This window comes from Hemiscyllium ocellatum, chromosome 28 (genome assembly GCF_020745735.1).
Source record: "Hemiscyllium ocellatum isolate sHemOce1 chromosome 28, sHemOce1.pat.X.cur, whole genome shotgun sequence".
NCBI lineage: Eukaryota > Metazoa > Chordata > Chondrichthyes > Orectolobiformes > Hemiscylliidae > Hemiscyllium > Hemiscyllium ocellatum.
Window position 1 is genome coordinate 46,688,451 of NC_083428.1, and position 14,102 is coordinate 46,702,552.

At 41.7% G+C, this 14,102-nt stretch overlaps 1 protein-coding gene across 4 annotated transcripts in view; it reads right to left on the reverse strand.

Annotated features, from left to right (window-relative positions):
* The window catches only part of c28h19orf44 (chromosome 28 C19orf44 homolog), a 36,919-nt gene that overhangs the window by 8,813 nt on the left and 14,004 nt on the right, over nucleotides 1–14,102 (reverse strand). For 3 of the 4 annotated variants that reach the window (XM_060846134.1, XM_060846132.1, XM_060846133.1), the window contains exons 6-8: nucleotides 12,347–12,926; nucleotides 10,716–10,811; nucleotides 8,207–8,373 (exon numbers count right to left, since the gene is read on the reverse strand). In XM_060846134.1, coding sequence (XP_060702117.1) covers nucleotides 8,207–8,373; nucleotides 10,716–10,811; nucleotides 12,347–12,926 — 843 coding nt within the window. Of the gene's footprint in view, nucleotides 1–8,206; nucleotides 8,374–8,409; nucleotides 8,748–10,715; nucleotides 10,812–12,346; nucleotides 12,927–14,102 lie in introns of those variants that run through there. The other variant, XM_060846136.1, reaches the window with a different exon arrangement.

Below are 14,102 nucleotides of genomic sequence, written 5' to 3' on the forward strand. Positions count from 1 at the left end.
GAGGGACCGTATTGTTGAAGAGGAGAGTATGAAACGGACTGGTAAGGTAGAGGAGATACTTGTTAGGAAGGAAGATGTGTTGGGCATTTTGAAAAACTTGAGGATAGACAAGTCCCCCAGGCCGGACGGGATATATCCTAGGATTATGTGGGAAGCAAGAGAGGAAATTGCAGAGCCGTTGGCAATTATCTTTTCGTCTTCACTGTCAACAAGGGTGGTACCAGGGGACTAGAGAGTGGCAAATGTTGTGCCCCTGTTCAAAAAAGGGAATAGAGATAACCCCGGGAATTACAGGCCAGTTAGTCTTACTTCGGTGGTAGGCAAAGTAATGGAAAGGGTACTGAGGGCTAGGATTTATGAGTATCTGGAAAGACACTGCTTGATTAGGGACAGCCAGCAGGGATTTGAGAGGGGTAGGTCTTGCCTTACAAGTCTTATTGAATTCTTTGAGGAGGTGACCAAGCATGTGGAGGAGGGTAGAGCAGTGGATGTAGTGTACATGGATTTTAGTAAGGCATTTGATAAGGTTCCCCATTGTAGGCTTATGCGGAAAGTCAGGAGGCATGGAATAGTGGGAAATTTGGCCAGTTGGATAGAGAACTGGCTAACCGGTTGAAGTCAGAGAGTGGTGGTTGATGGTAAATATTCAGCCTGCAGCCCAGTTACGAGTGGAGTTCAGCAGGGATCAGTTCTGGGTCCTCTGCTGTTTGTAATTTTTATTAATGACTTGGAAGAGGGAGTCGAAGGGTGGGTCAGTAAATTTGCAGACGATACGAAGATAGGTGGAGTTGTGGATACGAAGATAGGTGGAGTTGTGGCTGTTGTCAGCTGCAAAGGGACTTAGATATGATGCAGAACTGGGCTGAGGGGTGGCAGATGGAATTCAACCCTGTCAAGTGTGAGGTTGTCCATTTTGGAAGGACAAATAAGAATGCGGAATACAGGGTTAACGGTAGGGTTCTTAGTAAGGTGGAGGAGTAGAGGGATCTTGGGGTCTATGTTCATAGCTCTTTGAAAGTTGCCTCTCAGGTGGATAGAGCTTGTAAGGCGGCCTATGGTGTATTAGCGTTCATTAGCAGAGGGATTGAATTAAAGAGTCGTGAGGTGATATTGCAGCTCTATAGGACCTTGGTAAGGACACATTTGGAGTACTGTGTGCCTCACTTTAGGAAAGATGTGGAAGCTTTGCAGAGGGTGCAGAGGAGATTTACCAGGCTGTTGCCTGGATGAAGAATAGGTCGTACGAGGATAGGTTGAGTGTGCTAGGCCGTTTCTCATTGGAACGGCGAAGGACGAGGGGTGATTTGATAGAGGTTTATAAGATGATCAGGGGAATAGATAGAGTAGACAGTCAGAGACTTTTTCCCCAGGTACAACAGAGTGTTACAAGGGGGCATAAATTTAAGGTGAGGGGTGGAAGGTATGGGGGGATGTCAGGAGTAGGTTCTTTACCATGGTGGCGGCATGGAATGCGCTGCCTGTGGGAGTGGCAGAGTCAGAATCATTGGTGACCTTTAAGCGGCAATTGGATATGTACATAAATAGGTGCTTAAGCTAGGACAAATGTTCGGCACAACATCATGGACCAAAGAGCCTGTTCTGTGCTGTAATGTTCTATGACACCAAAATTGGAGGTGTAGTGGACAGCGAAGAGGGTTACTTCCGATTACAACAGGATCTGGACCAGATGGGCCAATGGGCTGAGAAGTGGCAGATGGAGTTTAATTCCGATAAATGCGAGGTGCTGCTTTTTGGGAAAGCAAATCTTAGCAGGACTTATACACTTAATGATAAGGTCCTCGGGAGTGATGCTGAACAAAGAGACCTTGGAGTGCAGGTTCATAGCTCCTTGAAAGTGGAGTCGCAGGTAGATAGGATAGTGAAGAAGGCATTTGGTATGCTTTCCTTTATTGGTCAGAGTATTGAGTACAGGAGTTGCGAGATCATGCAGGAGTTGGGTGGCTGTACAGGACGTTGGTTAGGCCACTGTTGGAATATTGTGTGCAATTCTGGTCTCCTTCCTATCGGAAAGATGTTGTGAAACTTGAAAGGGTTCAGAAAAGATTTAAAAGGATGTTGCCAGGGTTGGAGGATTTGAGCTACAGGGAGGGGCTGAACAGGCTGGGGCTGTTCTCCCTGGAGTGTCGGAGGCTGAGGGGTGACCTTATAGAGGTTTACAAAATCATGAGGGGCATGGATAAGATAAATAGACCAAGTCTTTTCCCTGGGGTTGGGGCATCGAGGGCATAGGATGAGAGGGGAAGGATATAAAAGAGACCTCGGGGGCAACCTTTTCAGAGGGTGGTACGTGTATGGAATGAGCTGCCAGAGGAAGTGGTGGAGGCTGATACAATTGCAACATTTAAGAGGCATTTGGTTGGGTATATGAATAGGAAGGGTTTGGAGGGATATGGGCCAGGTGCTGGCAGATAGGACTAGATTGGGTTGGGATATCTGGTTTGCATGGACAAGTTGGACCGAAGGGTCTGTTTCCATGCTGTACATCTCTGTGACTCTCATACAAGACAGTCCTGTCATCCTGTCAAGCCTAGTGAACCTTCACTACACTCCCTCACTTGGGTAGAGGCAACGAAATTGCACACAAAACTCCACATGGGGTCTTACCAAGACAGGCATAACTGCAGTAATACATCCCTACTTCTGAACTCAAACCCTTTTGCAATAAAGGCTCAGGTACCAAATGATTGCTGCACCTGCCTGTTTATTTTCACAAGCTGATGTACAAGGACACCCAGATCTCTTTTTACATCCACATGTTCCCAGTAGGTTATCATTTCAATAATATTCTGCCTTTCTGTTTTTCACACTAAGTGTATAACTTCAGATCATCTATGTTGTACTGCATCAGCCATGTGTATGCCCACACACTCGATCTGTCTAGATGGCCCTAAGGCGTCCTTGTATCCTCACAACTCTCAATCCCACCTAGTTCTGCGTTATTAGGAAACCTGCAAATATTGCATTTGATTCTCTCATCCAGGTCATCGATATATATTGTGAATAGCTGGGGCCCAAGCACCAATCCCATTAATGCTTTTCAAGTGTTACCACATCCTTTATAATAGACTGTACCATTTTCCCTACAACTAATGTTAGGCTAATTGGTCTGTAATCCTCTTCTTTTTCCCTCTGCCTTTTTTTTAAAAATAGAGCGGGGTTATATTTGCCCTATTCCAACCTGTAAAAACTGATCCAGAATTGATAGTATTTTGGAAGATAATCACCAATGTATCCAATATTTCCAAGGCCACTTCCTTTAGCATTCTGGGGGGCAGATAATCAGGCCTGAATATTTGTCAGCCTTTAATCCCAATAAGTTCTCTGGCATTTTTTTTAAACTAATACTGACTTTCTTCAATTAGACCCTAACATTGCTGGGAATTTAACTTCATCTCCTTTTGTGAAGAGAATACGTATTTAGTTTTTTAAAATTTTTTTTGTTCCGATTATAATTTCCTCATTTCTGATTGTGAAGGACCTACATTTGTCTTCACTAATCATCATCTTTTCATGATTTGGAGATGCCGGTGTTGGACTGAGATGTATAAAGTTAGAAATCATACAACACCAGGTTATAGTCCAACAGGTTTAACTGGAAGCACTAGCTTTTGGAGTTCCACTCATTAACCACCTGATGAAGGAGTGGCACTCCAAAAGCTAGTGCTTCCAATCAAACCTGTTGGACTATAACCTGCTGTTGTGATTTTCATCATCTTCTCATAAATTTATAAAATCTTTTACAGTCACCTATTATGTCCCTTGCAAGTTTAACTCTCATACTCTATTTTACACCTATTAAGCAACTTTTTCCCCTCTTCTGCTAAATTCTAAATGATGATTGTTCTGGCAATTTCTCCTTGGATCTAATACAATCCTTCGTTTCTTTGATAAGCTACAACTGAGCCACATTTCCTGTTTTCTTCTTGTACCTAATAGGAACGAATAGTTATTGTAATATATGCATATGTTCCTTAAGTATTAGCCTACCTACTTTTAGTAAGGAGCCCCAATCTATCATTGCTAACTTGCACCTCACACCCTCGTAATTCCCTTTATTTAGACTCAGAAATAAGAAAAGCAGCCAATTTGTTCAAAGGATGTGTGCTTGCCAGCAAAACAAGTTAAAATAACTGCAAATTTTAATTTTCAACTTTCAGACATAAAATAAATGATATCAATTTACAGTAAAAGTGAAAATAAAAACTCACCAACTTAAAAATATATCAGAACAGAGAAACCTATATTCCACAAATAAATGAATACTGCACAAAAAAAAGTCACAAAGAACTACAGATGCTGGAACTCAAACAGAAATTGCTGAGAAAACTCAGTAGGTCTGGTCGCATCTGTGGACAGAAAGTAGAGTTAATGTTTCGGGTCTGATGACACTTCTTCAGAACTCTGTTGCTGCCAGACTTCGTGAGTTTGCCTGGCAATTTTTGTCTTTGTACATAAGTACTGCTACTGGAAGCAAGGGCGTTTACTCATTAATGCAAAGTTAGTTAGCCAATACAAGCTTAATTGCACCCCATTCAACAAGACCATAAGACATATTCAGCCCATCGAGTCTGCTCCACCATTCAATCGTGGTTGATAAGTTTCTCTACTCCATTCTCCCACTTTCTCCACATCACCCTTGATCCCCTTTACAACCAAGAACCTATCTATTTGTCTTAAATATACTAAATGACCTGGTCTTCACAGCCTTCTGTGGCAGTGAATTCCACAGATTCACCACTCTCTGGCTGAAGAAAGTATCTCCTTATTTCTGTTCTAAATGGTCTTCCCTTTACTCTAAGGCTGTGCCCTCAGGTCCTAGTCTCTCCTACCAATGGAAACATCTTCCCAACATCTGGTCTACCCAGGCCATTCAGTATTCTGTAAGTTTCATCACTAAACCCCATTAAGTATAAACCCAGAATCCTCAAAACGTCCCTCATATGTTAAACTGTTCATTTCTGGGACCATTCTTGTGAACTTCCTCTGAACACTCTCCAGGGCCAGTGCATCCTTCCTGAGGTATTGGACCCAAAACTGTGCACAATATTCCAAAAGTGGCCTGTCCAAAGCCTTATGGAGTCTCAGAAGTAAATCCCTGTTTCTTTGTTAAGTCTTCTCAAAATAAATGCCATCATTGCATTTGTCTTCCCTACTACTGACTCAACCTGCAAGTTTACCTTGAGAGCATCCTGGACCAGAACCTGGGAGTAAAATTGGAAAGGTTAGGATTGTTTTCTTTGGAACAGAGGAGGCTGAGGGTGAAGGTAGAAACCTCTAACTTGAAGCCTGTGGACCAGATGCTGGAAGGTGGAATTAGAACTTATGGCTAGATTTCTAAATTTTTATTTTATCTTTATTTTTGTGCAGATATCATGGCTGATGATCTCTCTCTTGCACTTCAGACTTCTGAATTTTCTCCCCTTTTAGAAAATAGTCCGTGCCTCTATTCCTCCTCACACTTTCCTATGTTGTATTCCATCGGCCACCTCTTTGCCCACTCTCCTAGCCTGTCCAAATCCTCTGTAGCCTCCTTGCCTCCACAATGCTACCTGACCTTCTACCTATCTTTGTATCATCTGCAAACGTAGCCAGAATGCCCTCAGTTCCATCATCTCGATCATTAATGTATAAAGTGAAAAGTCGTGGTCCCAATGCCGAGCCTTGCGGAACACCACTTGTCCCATGCTAGTACCATGCCTCTAACACCACAGGCCTTTATCTTTCTCAGTAGTCTATGTCACACCTTGTCAAAGTTCTTCGTGAAGTTCAGGTAGATAACATCTATTGGCTCTGCTTCCTCAAAGAATTCTAGTAGATTTGTCAGGCAGACCTCCCCTTGATGAAAGCATACTGACTCTGCCCTATTTTACTGTACAATTCCAAGTATTCAGAAATCTCATCCTTCACGATGGATTCCTGGATCTTATCCACACCAGACGTTCGGCTGATTGGTTTGTAATTTTCTGTCTTCTGCCTTACTCCCTTTTTAAACAGGAGTGTTACGTTAACTGACAAGATGCAACTTTAAGAAATCTCACAGTTAGATTTAACAGCAAATTGAATGCAATTTCTCATTACTTCAGTATTGAGCTCAATGTTGTGTCCTTATATTTTATATGCATTAATGATTTTAACTTACATATGGGAGGCATGACTGGGAAATTTGCAAATACTAAAAAATTTGACTTTGGAGTTAATAAAAAAAAGGGCATTTATCAACTACAAGATTATATCAATAGTTTGGTTGATTGGGTGGAAAAGTGGCAAATGGAAATTAATCTGGAGAAGTCCGAGATAATGCATTTGGGGAGAGCAAACAAAGCAAGGGACAGGACACAATAAAACAGGAGAATATTGGCAAGGCAAGAAGTAATGGGAGAGCTTGCATTTTGTGTCTACAAGTTCTTGAAGGTGTCAGGGCAGATAGATAATGTGGTAAAGAAAGGGTTTAAGGTTTGTGCGAAGATTTGTAGCTCGGGTGCTCGTTGTTGTGGTTCTGTTCGCCGAGCTGGAAGTTTTTGTTGCAAACGTTTCGTCCCCTGGTTAGGCAACATCATCAGTGCTTTGGAGCCTCCTGCAAAGCGCTTCTTTGATGTTTCTTCCGGTATTTATAGTGGTCTGTCCTTGCCACTTCCGGGTGTCAGTTCACCCGGAATTCACCACAAGGGTATACAGGAAAACAACACACACAGACCAAGTCCCAAACTATGAAAGTAACCACCCCAACACACACAAACGAAGCTGCATCAGGACACTATTCAAAAGGGCCACAACACACTGCAGTACACCAGAACTGCAAAAAGAGGGAGAGGAACACCTATACAAGGTATTCGCCAAAAACGGATACCCGCGCAACTTTATCAACAGATGCCTAAGAGACAGACCACGGAACGAGGACATGCCACACTACCATACATCAGGAGCGTTTCAGAACTGACAGCCAGACTACTGCGACCCTTAGGACTCATAACGGCACACAAACCAACAGCCACGCTCAGACAACAACTCACTAGAACAAAGGACCCGATACCCAACATGAGCAAAACTAATGTAGTTTACAAAATACCATGCAAGGACTGCACAAAACACTATATAGGACAAACAGGAAGACAGCTAACAATCCGCATACATGAACATCAACTAGCCACGAAACGACACGACCAGCTATCCCTAGTAGCCACACACGCAGACAACAAGCAACATGAATTCGACTGGGAAAACACTACTATCATAGGGCAAGCCAGACAGAGAACAGCCAGGGAATTCCTAGAGGCATGGCATTCATCCACAAACTCCATCAACAAACACATCGACCTGGACCCAATATACCAACCACTACAGCGGACAGCTGAAACTGACACCCGGAAGCGGCAAGGACGGACCACTATAAATACCGGAAGAAACATCAAAGAAGCGCTTCGCAGGAGGCTCCAAAGCACTGATGATGTCGCCTAGCTAGGGGACGAAACGTTTGCAACAAAAACTTCCAGCTTGGCGAACAGAACCACAACAAAGAAAGGGTTTAAAAATGGACAAGGTTAAGTAGGGAAGCAATTCCAGAACTAAATGTAACACTGGTTAGGCTACAGCTGGAACACAGTTTTGGTCATTACAAGAAGGATGAGATTTCATCTGGACAGAGTACAGGGGAGTTTTATAAAAATGCACTTTAAACTGTAGTTGTGTGGTAAGATTGGAAATTTGCTTTACAACAGAGGAAGCTGAGGGTGAAGGTAGAAACCTCTAACTTGAAGCCTATGGATCAGATGCTGGAAGGAGGAATTAGAACGTGTGGCTAGATTTCTAAATTTTTGTTTTATCTTATTGTTGTGCAGATATCATTGGTGATGATCTCTTTCTGTGTTATAAGTTTTCCATGCTTCAATTTAATTAATTCCCCATCAATCGCAGATATGGGATGCATCAACTGTGCACCATCTGGGAATGAGGCAGTATCTTCCTGCACGTAAACAGACTCCAAAAGTTTCCGTCAGTTTCAGTGCAGCAATGAGGAGAAATGCTGACACGATGTCCCTGTCTGTACTGTTGCATAAGCTGGGCTTATCAACTTGAAAGACTACACATTGCTCTGTTTTTAAAGCAGGCAGGCAGCCAAGCAGCACTGATGGGGACGAGGGTTACTGTAAAGTCCTAACATGTACAAAAGAATTGACTGTTTAGTTACCTCTTTTGTTTCGTCCAAAGTTGTGTAATGGTAGTTGTCCTTTTCTATTGAGGCCACAACAGATAAGTAGAGATGCCGACTGACTTGCACAAACTGTTGAATTAGAGTGAGCTGCTGTTTCAGCATATCATTCAGAGCAAAGCTAGCAGGACTATATGCAGTCAATGCTGTGGATTGGAAAAGAAGAAGAAATCAGTAGCATACTGTACTGCAACTAGAAGATTGCCAATCATGACACTCACCTCAGCAGAGGCGTTATTTCAGTTAATTTTATTGTACTTTTTTCATAGAACTCTGTGGTTATTTGACACAAGATGGTAGGACTGAAGCTTCCAATGATCATCTTCTTTGCCCCACCCCTATATCCAGTGGCAGGCTGAGGTCAGGAGTGCTCTGGATCTGATCAATGCAGAAATTTCATCATGTTTCTTTAATAAGACAGGCTGAAATTGTGAAACTCTGTTCCCAGCGCTAAGTCTTGCTTGAGTGCAGGAGTGCAGATCAGAGGATCGGGTTCCCCACTTGTAGTACGATTGATTGACTAAAATCAAAGTACCAGTAATTAGCCATGGAGACCACTAACAGCTGCTCCTAATGAGTCAAGAGCAGAACTTCAGATTTTCAGATTCATATCTCAACTTTATCAACCAAACTATTCTTCTCCCATTTTATTTAATACACCATCCAGCAAAACTGTGCCATGGCTGAAGTATTAGAAAGGTTTCAGAGACTTTCAATCATTCGATTTAATACAATAGATCTTCAATTGTATGCTAACCAAATAGTCAGAACCAAAACTCTAAACTATAGACTTCTCATTAATGGTGTAAAGTCACATTTGATTAAGTTCTTTAATATGTTTGCAGGTTTTGAAGAGTACGACAGCCTTTGTAGAGTCACCGAATATCACTAATAACAGTTATTACTGTCTGTGGCTTGGGGGATTGCTTTTAAATTCACTTATATACAAACAGTTTCTGCAATTTTGAAGTAATTAATGTTATGTAAAGCACCTTAAAGTATTGGTTGGACACTCTAAAATGCAATTCCTTTACTTTCTTTGAGTGTTTTTGGCCTTTCATGTGACTTCTTTATTAAACAATCATAGTTAATTGTCCCAAGAGCTTTAAATTGAGAATCCCTCCCATTCTAGTCAACCTAAAGCACATGGGCTGCAGTGGTTGAAGACAGCTCACTATCACCTTTCAAGGGTTTCGAGGGGCAGGAAGTAAATCCTGGCAATTCAGTGACATCCACGTTCAACGAGTGAATAATTAAAAAAAAACTAAATATCAGAACGACGTCAATACATATTAAAATCTAGCTCTGTATGAATTGCTGTTGAAAATGGAATTAGACCTAAACTACCACATTTCTGGACTATGCCCCAGAGCAGTCTGGTCTGCATGTAATCCTAACCCTTGTTTCAGCTTCATTATATTTGTTTTAAGTTAACAATTTACTGAGTACAGATTTAAAATTAATTCAATGTTTTTGCAATATTAATTCTATTTGACATGAAAGTTACTCAAGTTTTGTCCCTTAATTTTCTATGAAACCTTTATATGTGCCTGCATAACAATTTATTCCATCCCCAGTCATCCATACTGGATTTCAGTACGGAGCCTGCTGTTTTCCTTCAGTTTCAATGTCCTCAGATTCCAAACTGGAATTTGTTGCTCATTGTGCAGTAAATTCAAAAATGCTGCTTCCCTCAGCACTGCATTCCCACTCCCTCTCTCATACACAAGCTCTCTCTCATATCCCCACACATATACTCCCCCACTCTCAACCACACACGCACCCTCTAAGCAGACTTATACCCCTTTACACTCACACCCTCTGACAGGCACCTTTCCTGCCCCCACTCTCGCGCACACACACACACACACACACACACACACACACACACACACACACACACATATATATATATAAAAATTTGCGGGGTGAATTTGTACATGCAGAATTATATTTTATTTTGCTCAAAAGCTACATGAATCCATGTAAGATTCTGTAAATCCCATTTTTAGAAATAGAATCAGTCTGAATATTGGGACACAGACAGCCTTGCACCTTCAATGCATTATCTGGGCTAACATGGTACCTATTGTTAAAGTTCACTTGAGAATGTAACTTTAAAAAAAAAGTTCTAGGATTTACAATATGAAAGAACTGAAACTAATATGGTCATTCTAAAAGATGAGACTGAACAAACAATCCAGGTCTTTTTCAATATATAATTTCAGTTACATCAAACTGTAAACTTTTGCTATAAATTCTGTGCCTTACAATCTTATACTCTGCAACCACCTGATAAAGGAGCAGCGCTCCAAAAGCTAGTGCTCCCAAATAAACCTGTTGGAATATAACTTGGTGTTGTGTGATTTTTAACTTTGTACACCCCAGTCCAACATTGGCACCTCCAAATCATTCCAAGATAGATCTACTCGATAATGCACTTTAACAAATTTATCACAATGATGTTAAACAAATGCCAAATGTTTACCTTCCATTGCATCAGGGCTAATAACATGACTAGCAATAGGGGTGGGATCCACATATGCAGCTCCAAGAGATGCTCCAAGGACTGCGACACCTTCATCTATGAAAAGAAATGGGAATGCTGATTGCTTAGTTATACAGTCAATAATTTAAACTACAGTTGCATTCAACACATGCTGTATTATTGTCATTGGTCCGTTCCAAGCACAAGTTGTCAATAAACTACCTAAGTGCAATAATAAAGGTCTGAAACAAGAACTTTGTAGAATCAAAGAATCTCTATAATGCAGGAAGAGGCCATTCAGCTCACTGAAGTCTACATCAACCCTCTGAAGAGCATTCCACCCTATCCTCGTGATCACACATTCACCATAACTGATCCACCTAGTCTGCACATCCTTGGACACAACAGGCCAATGTAAAATAGCCAATCCACTTAACTTGCATATATTTGGACTGTGGGAGGAAACCAAAGCATCCAGCAGAAACCCATGCATTCACAGGGAGAATGTGCAAACTTCACACAGACAGCCATCTTAGGCTGCAATCAAATCTGGTTCCCTAATGCTGTGAAACAACAGTGCTAACCACTGTGCCACCCCACGTGACCAACTCCCAACAAATGAATGAAGAAGATAATAAGCCAAGGATGAGAAATGTTCATCCGTATAGAATTCTGACCTAGGCTGGAATGCTGATTCCATTATTTCACTTGCTAAGTTATTGTAGATTGTCATGCCATTGGTAAGGATTTTTTTTATATTTATGAATCACTTCATGAATGAGCCTTAAAATTGGGCATCAGGCTAAGGGGGCTGTTCCTAGCACCTTCATGCCCCCTCCACCCAATCCAATTGCATCAGGTGCACACGGGGTGTTGGAAGACCAGCCTGCCCATTGTCCAATTCATGGCCATTTAGGGACCTCCTCTTGCAGTCACAGGGCTTTTAGCTGCAGGAGCAGAGAGAGATGCCAAATGTCTAATTTAGTTTCACTGGACAGGCTGATGATCAGTTGAGTTTGGGATGGGAAAGTGTCTTCCTTCAAAGGGCCTCTGTGCTCACTAAAGGCTGTAAGGTCTTCCAGGTATTGGGGACACTTCAGCAATTTTGTTGAGATGAAAACTTAATTGGAAGATTACAAACATGGAAGGAAAGTACTAGTTGGTACAATGAGTCGGTCCCATAGTCATGTTGCAACTTTACATTAATGCAGAGTTCTACACCCCTTACAATCCATGTAACCTCCATGGACATTCAACTACCAGCCAAAATATGTGATCCTGAGGAAAGTCATGGAGGGAGGGAATAAAATGTTATGCTCTACTCCAGGTAATGTTTCTAAACCCAAGACTGGTTGGAACTGCAAGTAACAAAATCAGCAGACTACAGAGAGTAGGACGTTTTTAGACAGCCCAATCGCCAATTGGTAAAACACTGGTGCTGAAACTTTGACTCCAAATCTGAAGTTACACAAGATTGACGACTGGATGGGACACAGGCAGATAACGATCCAGAATCATGAACAGACATCCCTGTCTGCCCAACTTCTTCAGTGAGAGAAAATAAATAAGGGAGGAAGGAGTGAGTGAGAGAGAACAGATTTATAAGTAAATATTAAAATTCACAAATTTACCTCTGGACCAAGTGTAGGCCATGCCAGATGGCTGGGTCTGTATTGCTGTATCTTTTACAGCCACTTTAGTCAGACCTATCACTTGCTCCTTTTCCAATGAATAGAGAGATTCAGAGCTTGCTGCTGACTTCAACTGATCTGGAGTTGGAGTTGAAGAGGTTGAATGGGAAGTACTGTTATCTGAGTAATCTGTCTTTAACTCCTCTTTAGATGACTTCTCAGCACATGATTCGCTCTGGTCCTTGTTTACTGAGGCAACTTCATAATCTGAATTTTCAAAGTCCTCCGAGTATTCAGAACACAGAGTGCTCTCATCATCTGTTTTTAATTGTTCGTGTAGGTTCTCTGGAAAGTTTTTTTCCTTCCTTGATAAAGGACTCCCATTCAACTGTTCAGTGATTTCACTTCCAATTATAGCACTTTCTGTCATTATATCACTTTCAAGTTCACTCTCATCCTTCTCTCTTGAAAGTGTGCTAGGTTGAGCATCTGGACTGACTAGTTCATCTGCCACATGAAGCCCAGTGGTGCAAAAAGTCGACTGTATGCTCTGAACATCAGAGGATTGGTTTGCTTCATTCTTTGAAAAAAAGCAAGTTATCAACAGACTGAATCTTGAAAAACATTGTGTACACCAAACACAAGTAAATAACAAGCAATTTAAAAAGGTACATTGCTCCACTTCCTTGGTTTAATAATTATATTTCAGCCTCTTAAAAACTTGATAGCTAAGTGCAGTGACCCATGTAGATCAAGGAGTTACTGGTTATGATTACCAACATGTGTTGTCAGCTGATCTCAGGGAACATTACAACTAAAGTAAGTGACCCTGGATTAGGAAAGGGGAGTTTAGGGGAATTCAAAACAAATAATTAACCAGACCTCCAGTACGGATTTTTTTGTCCTGAGCACAGAACTCTTGATTGACATTAGCAGCTTGCCATACAAACAAAATATACAATCAAAGACTGACCAGAGTTGCTAGCATAAAACTAACATGGGAGATTCAGTTTACTCCCATGAACCTTTTACACGCTCGCTTTCATGCCAATGGAGCAGGAGAATTACTGAATTTCTACAATGCAGGCAAATAGGTTCTGAGCCTAAAAGGGAGTAGTCAATCAACCACATTCCTGAGATAGCTGACAGGTTAATTGTAGCAAATAAACTGCAAGATTACTGGAGCAGGGGAGTACTACCTCCTTCAGGGACTAAATGGTCTCCTAGAACATAGAACAGTACAGCTCAGAACAGGCCCTTCAGCCCACGATGTTGTGCCGGCCACTGATCCTTATGTATGCACCCTCAAATTTCTGTGACCATATGCATGTCCAGTAATCTCTTAAATGTTTCCAATGACCCTGCCGCCACAACTGCTGCTGGCAACACATTCCATGCTCTCACAACTGTAAAGTACCCGCCTCTGACCTCCCATCTGTACTTTCCTCCAACCAGCTTAAAACTATGACCCCTCGTATTAGCCATTTCTGCCCTGGGAAATAGTCTCTGGCTATCGATTCTATCTATCATTATCTTGTATCCCTCAATTAGGTCCCCTCTTCTCCTCCTTTTCCCCAATGAAAGAAGTCAGAGTTCAGTCAACCTCTCCTCATAAGATAAGCCCTCCACAGTCCAGGCAGCATCCTGGTAAAGCTCCTCTGAACCCTCTCCAAAGCATCCATATCTTTCTTATAATAGGGCGACCAGAACTGGATACAGTATTCCAAGTGCGGTCTAACCAAAGTTTTATAAAGCT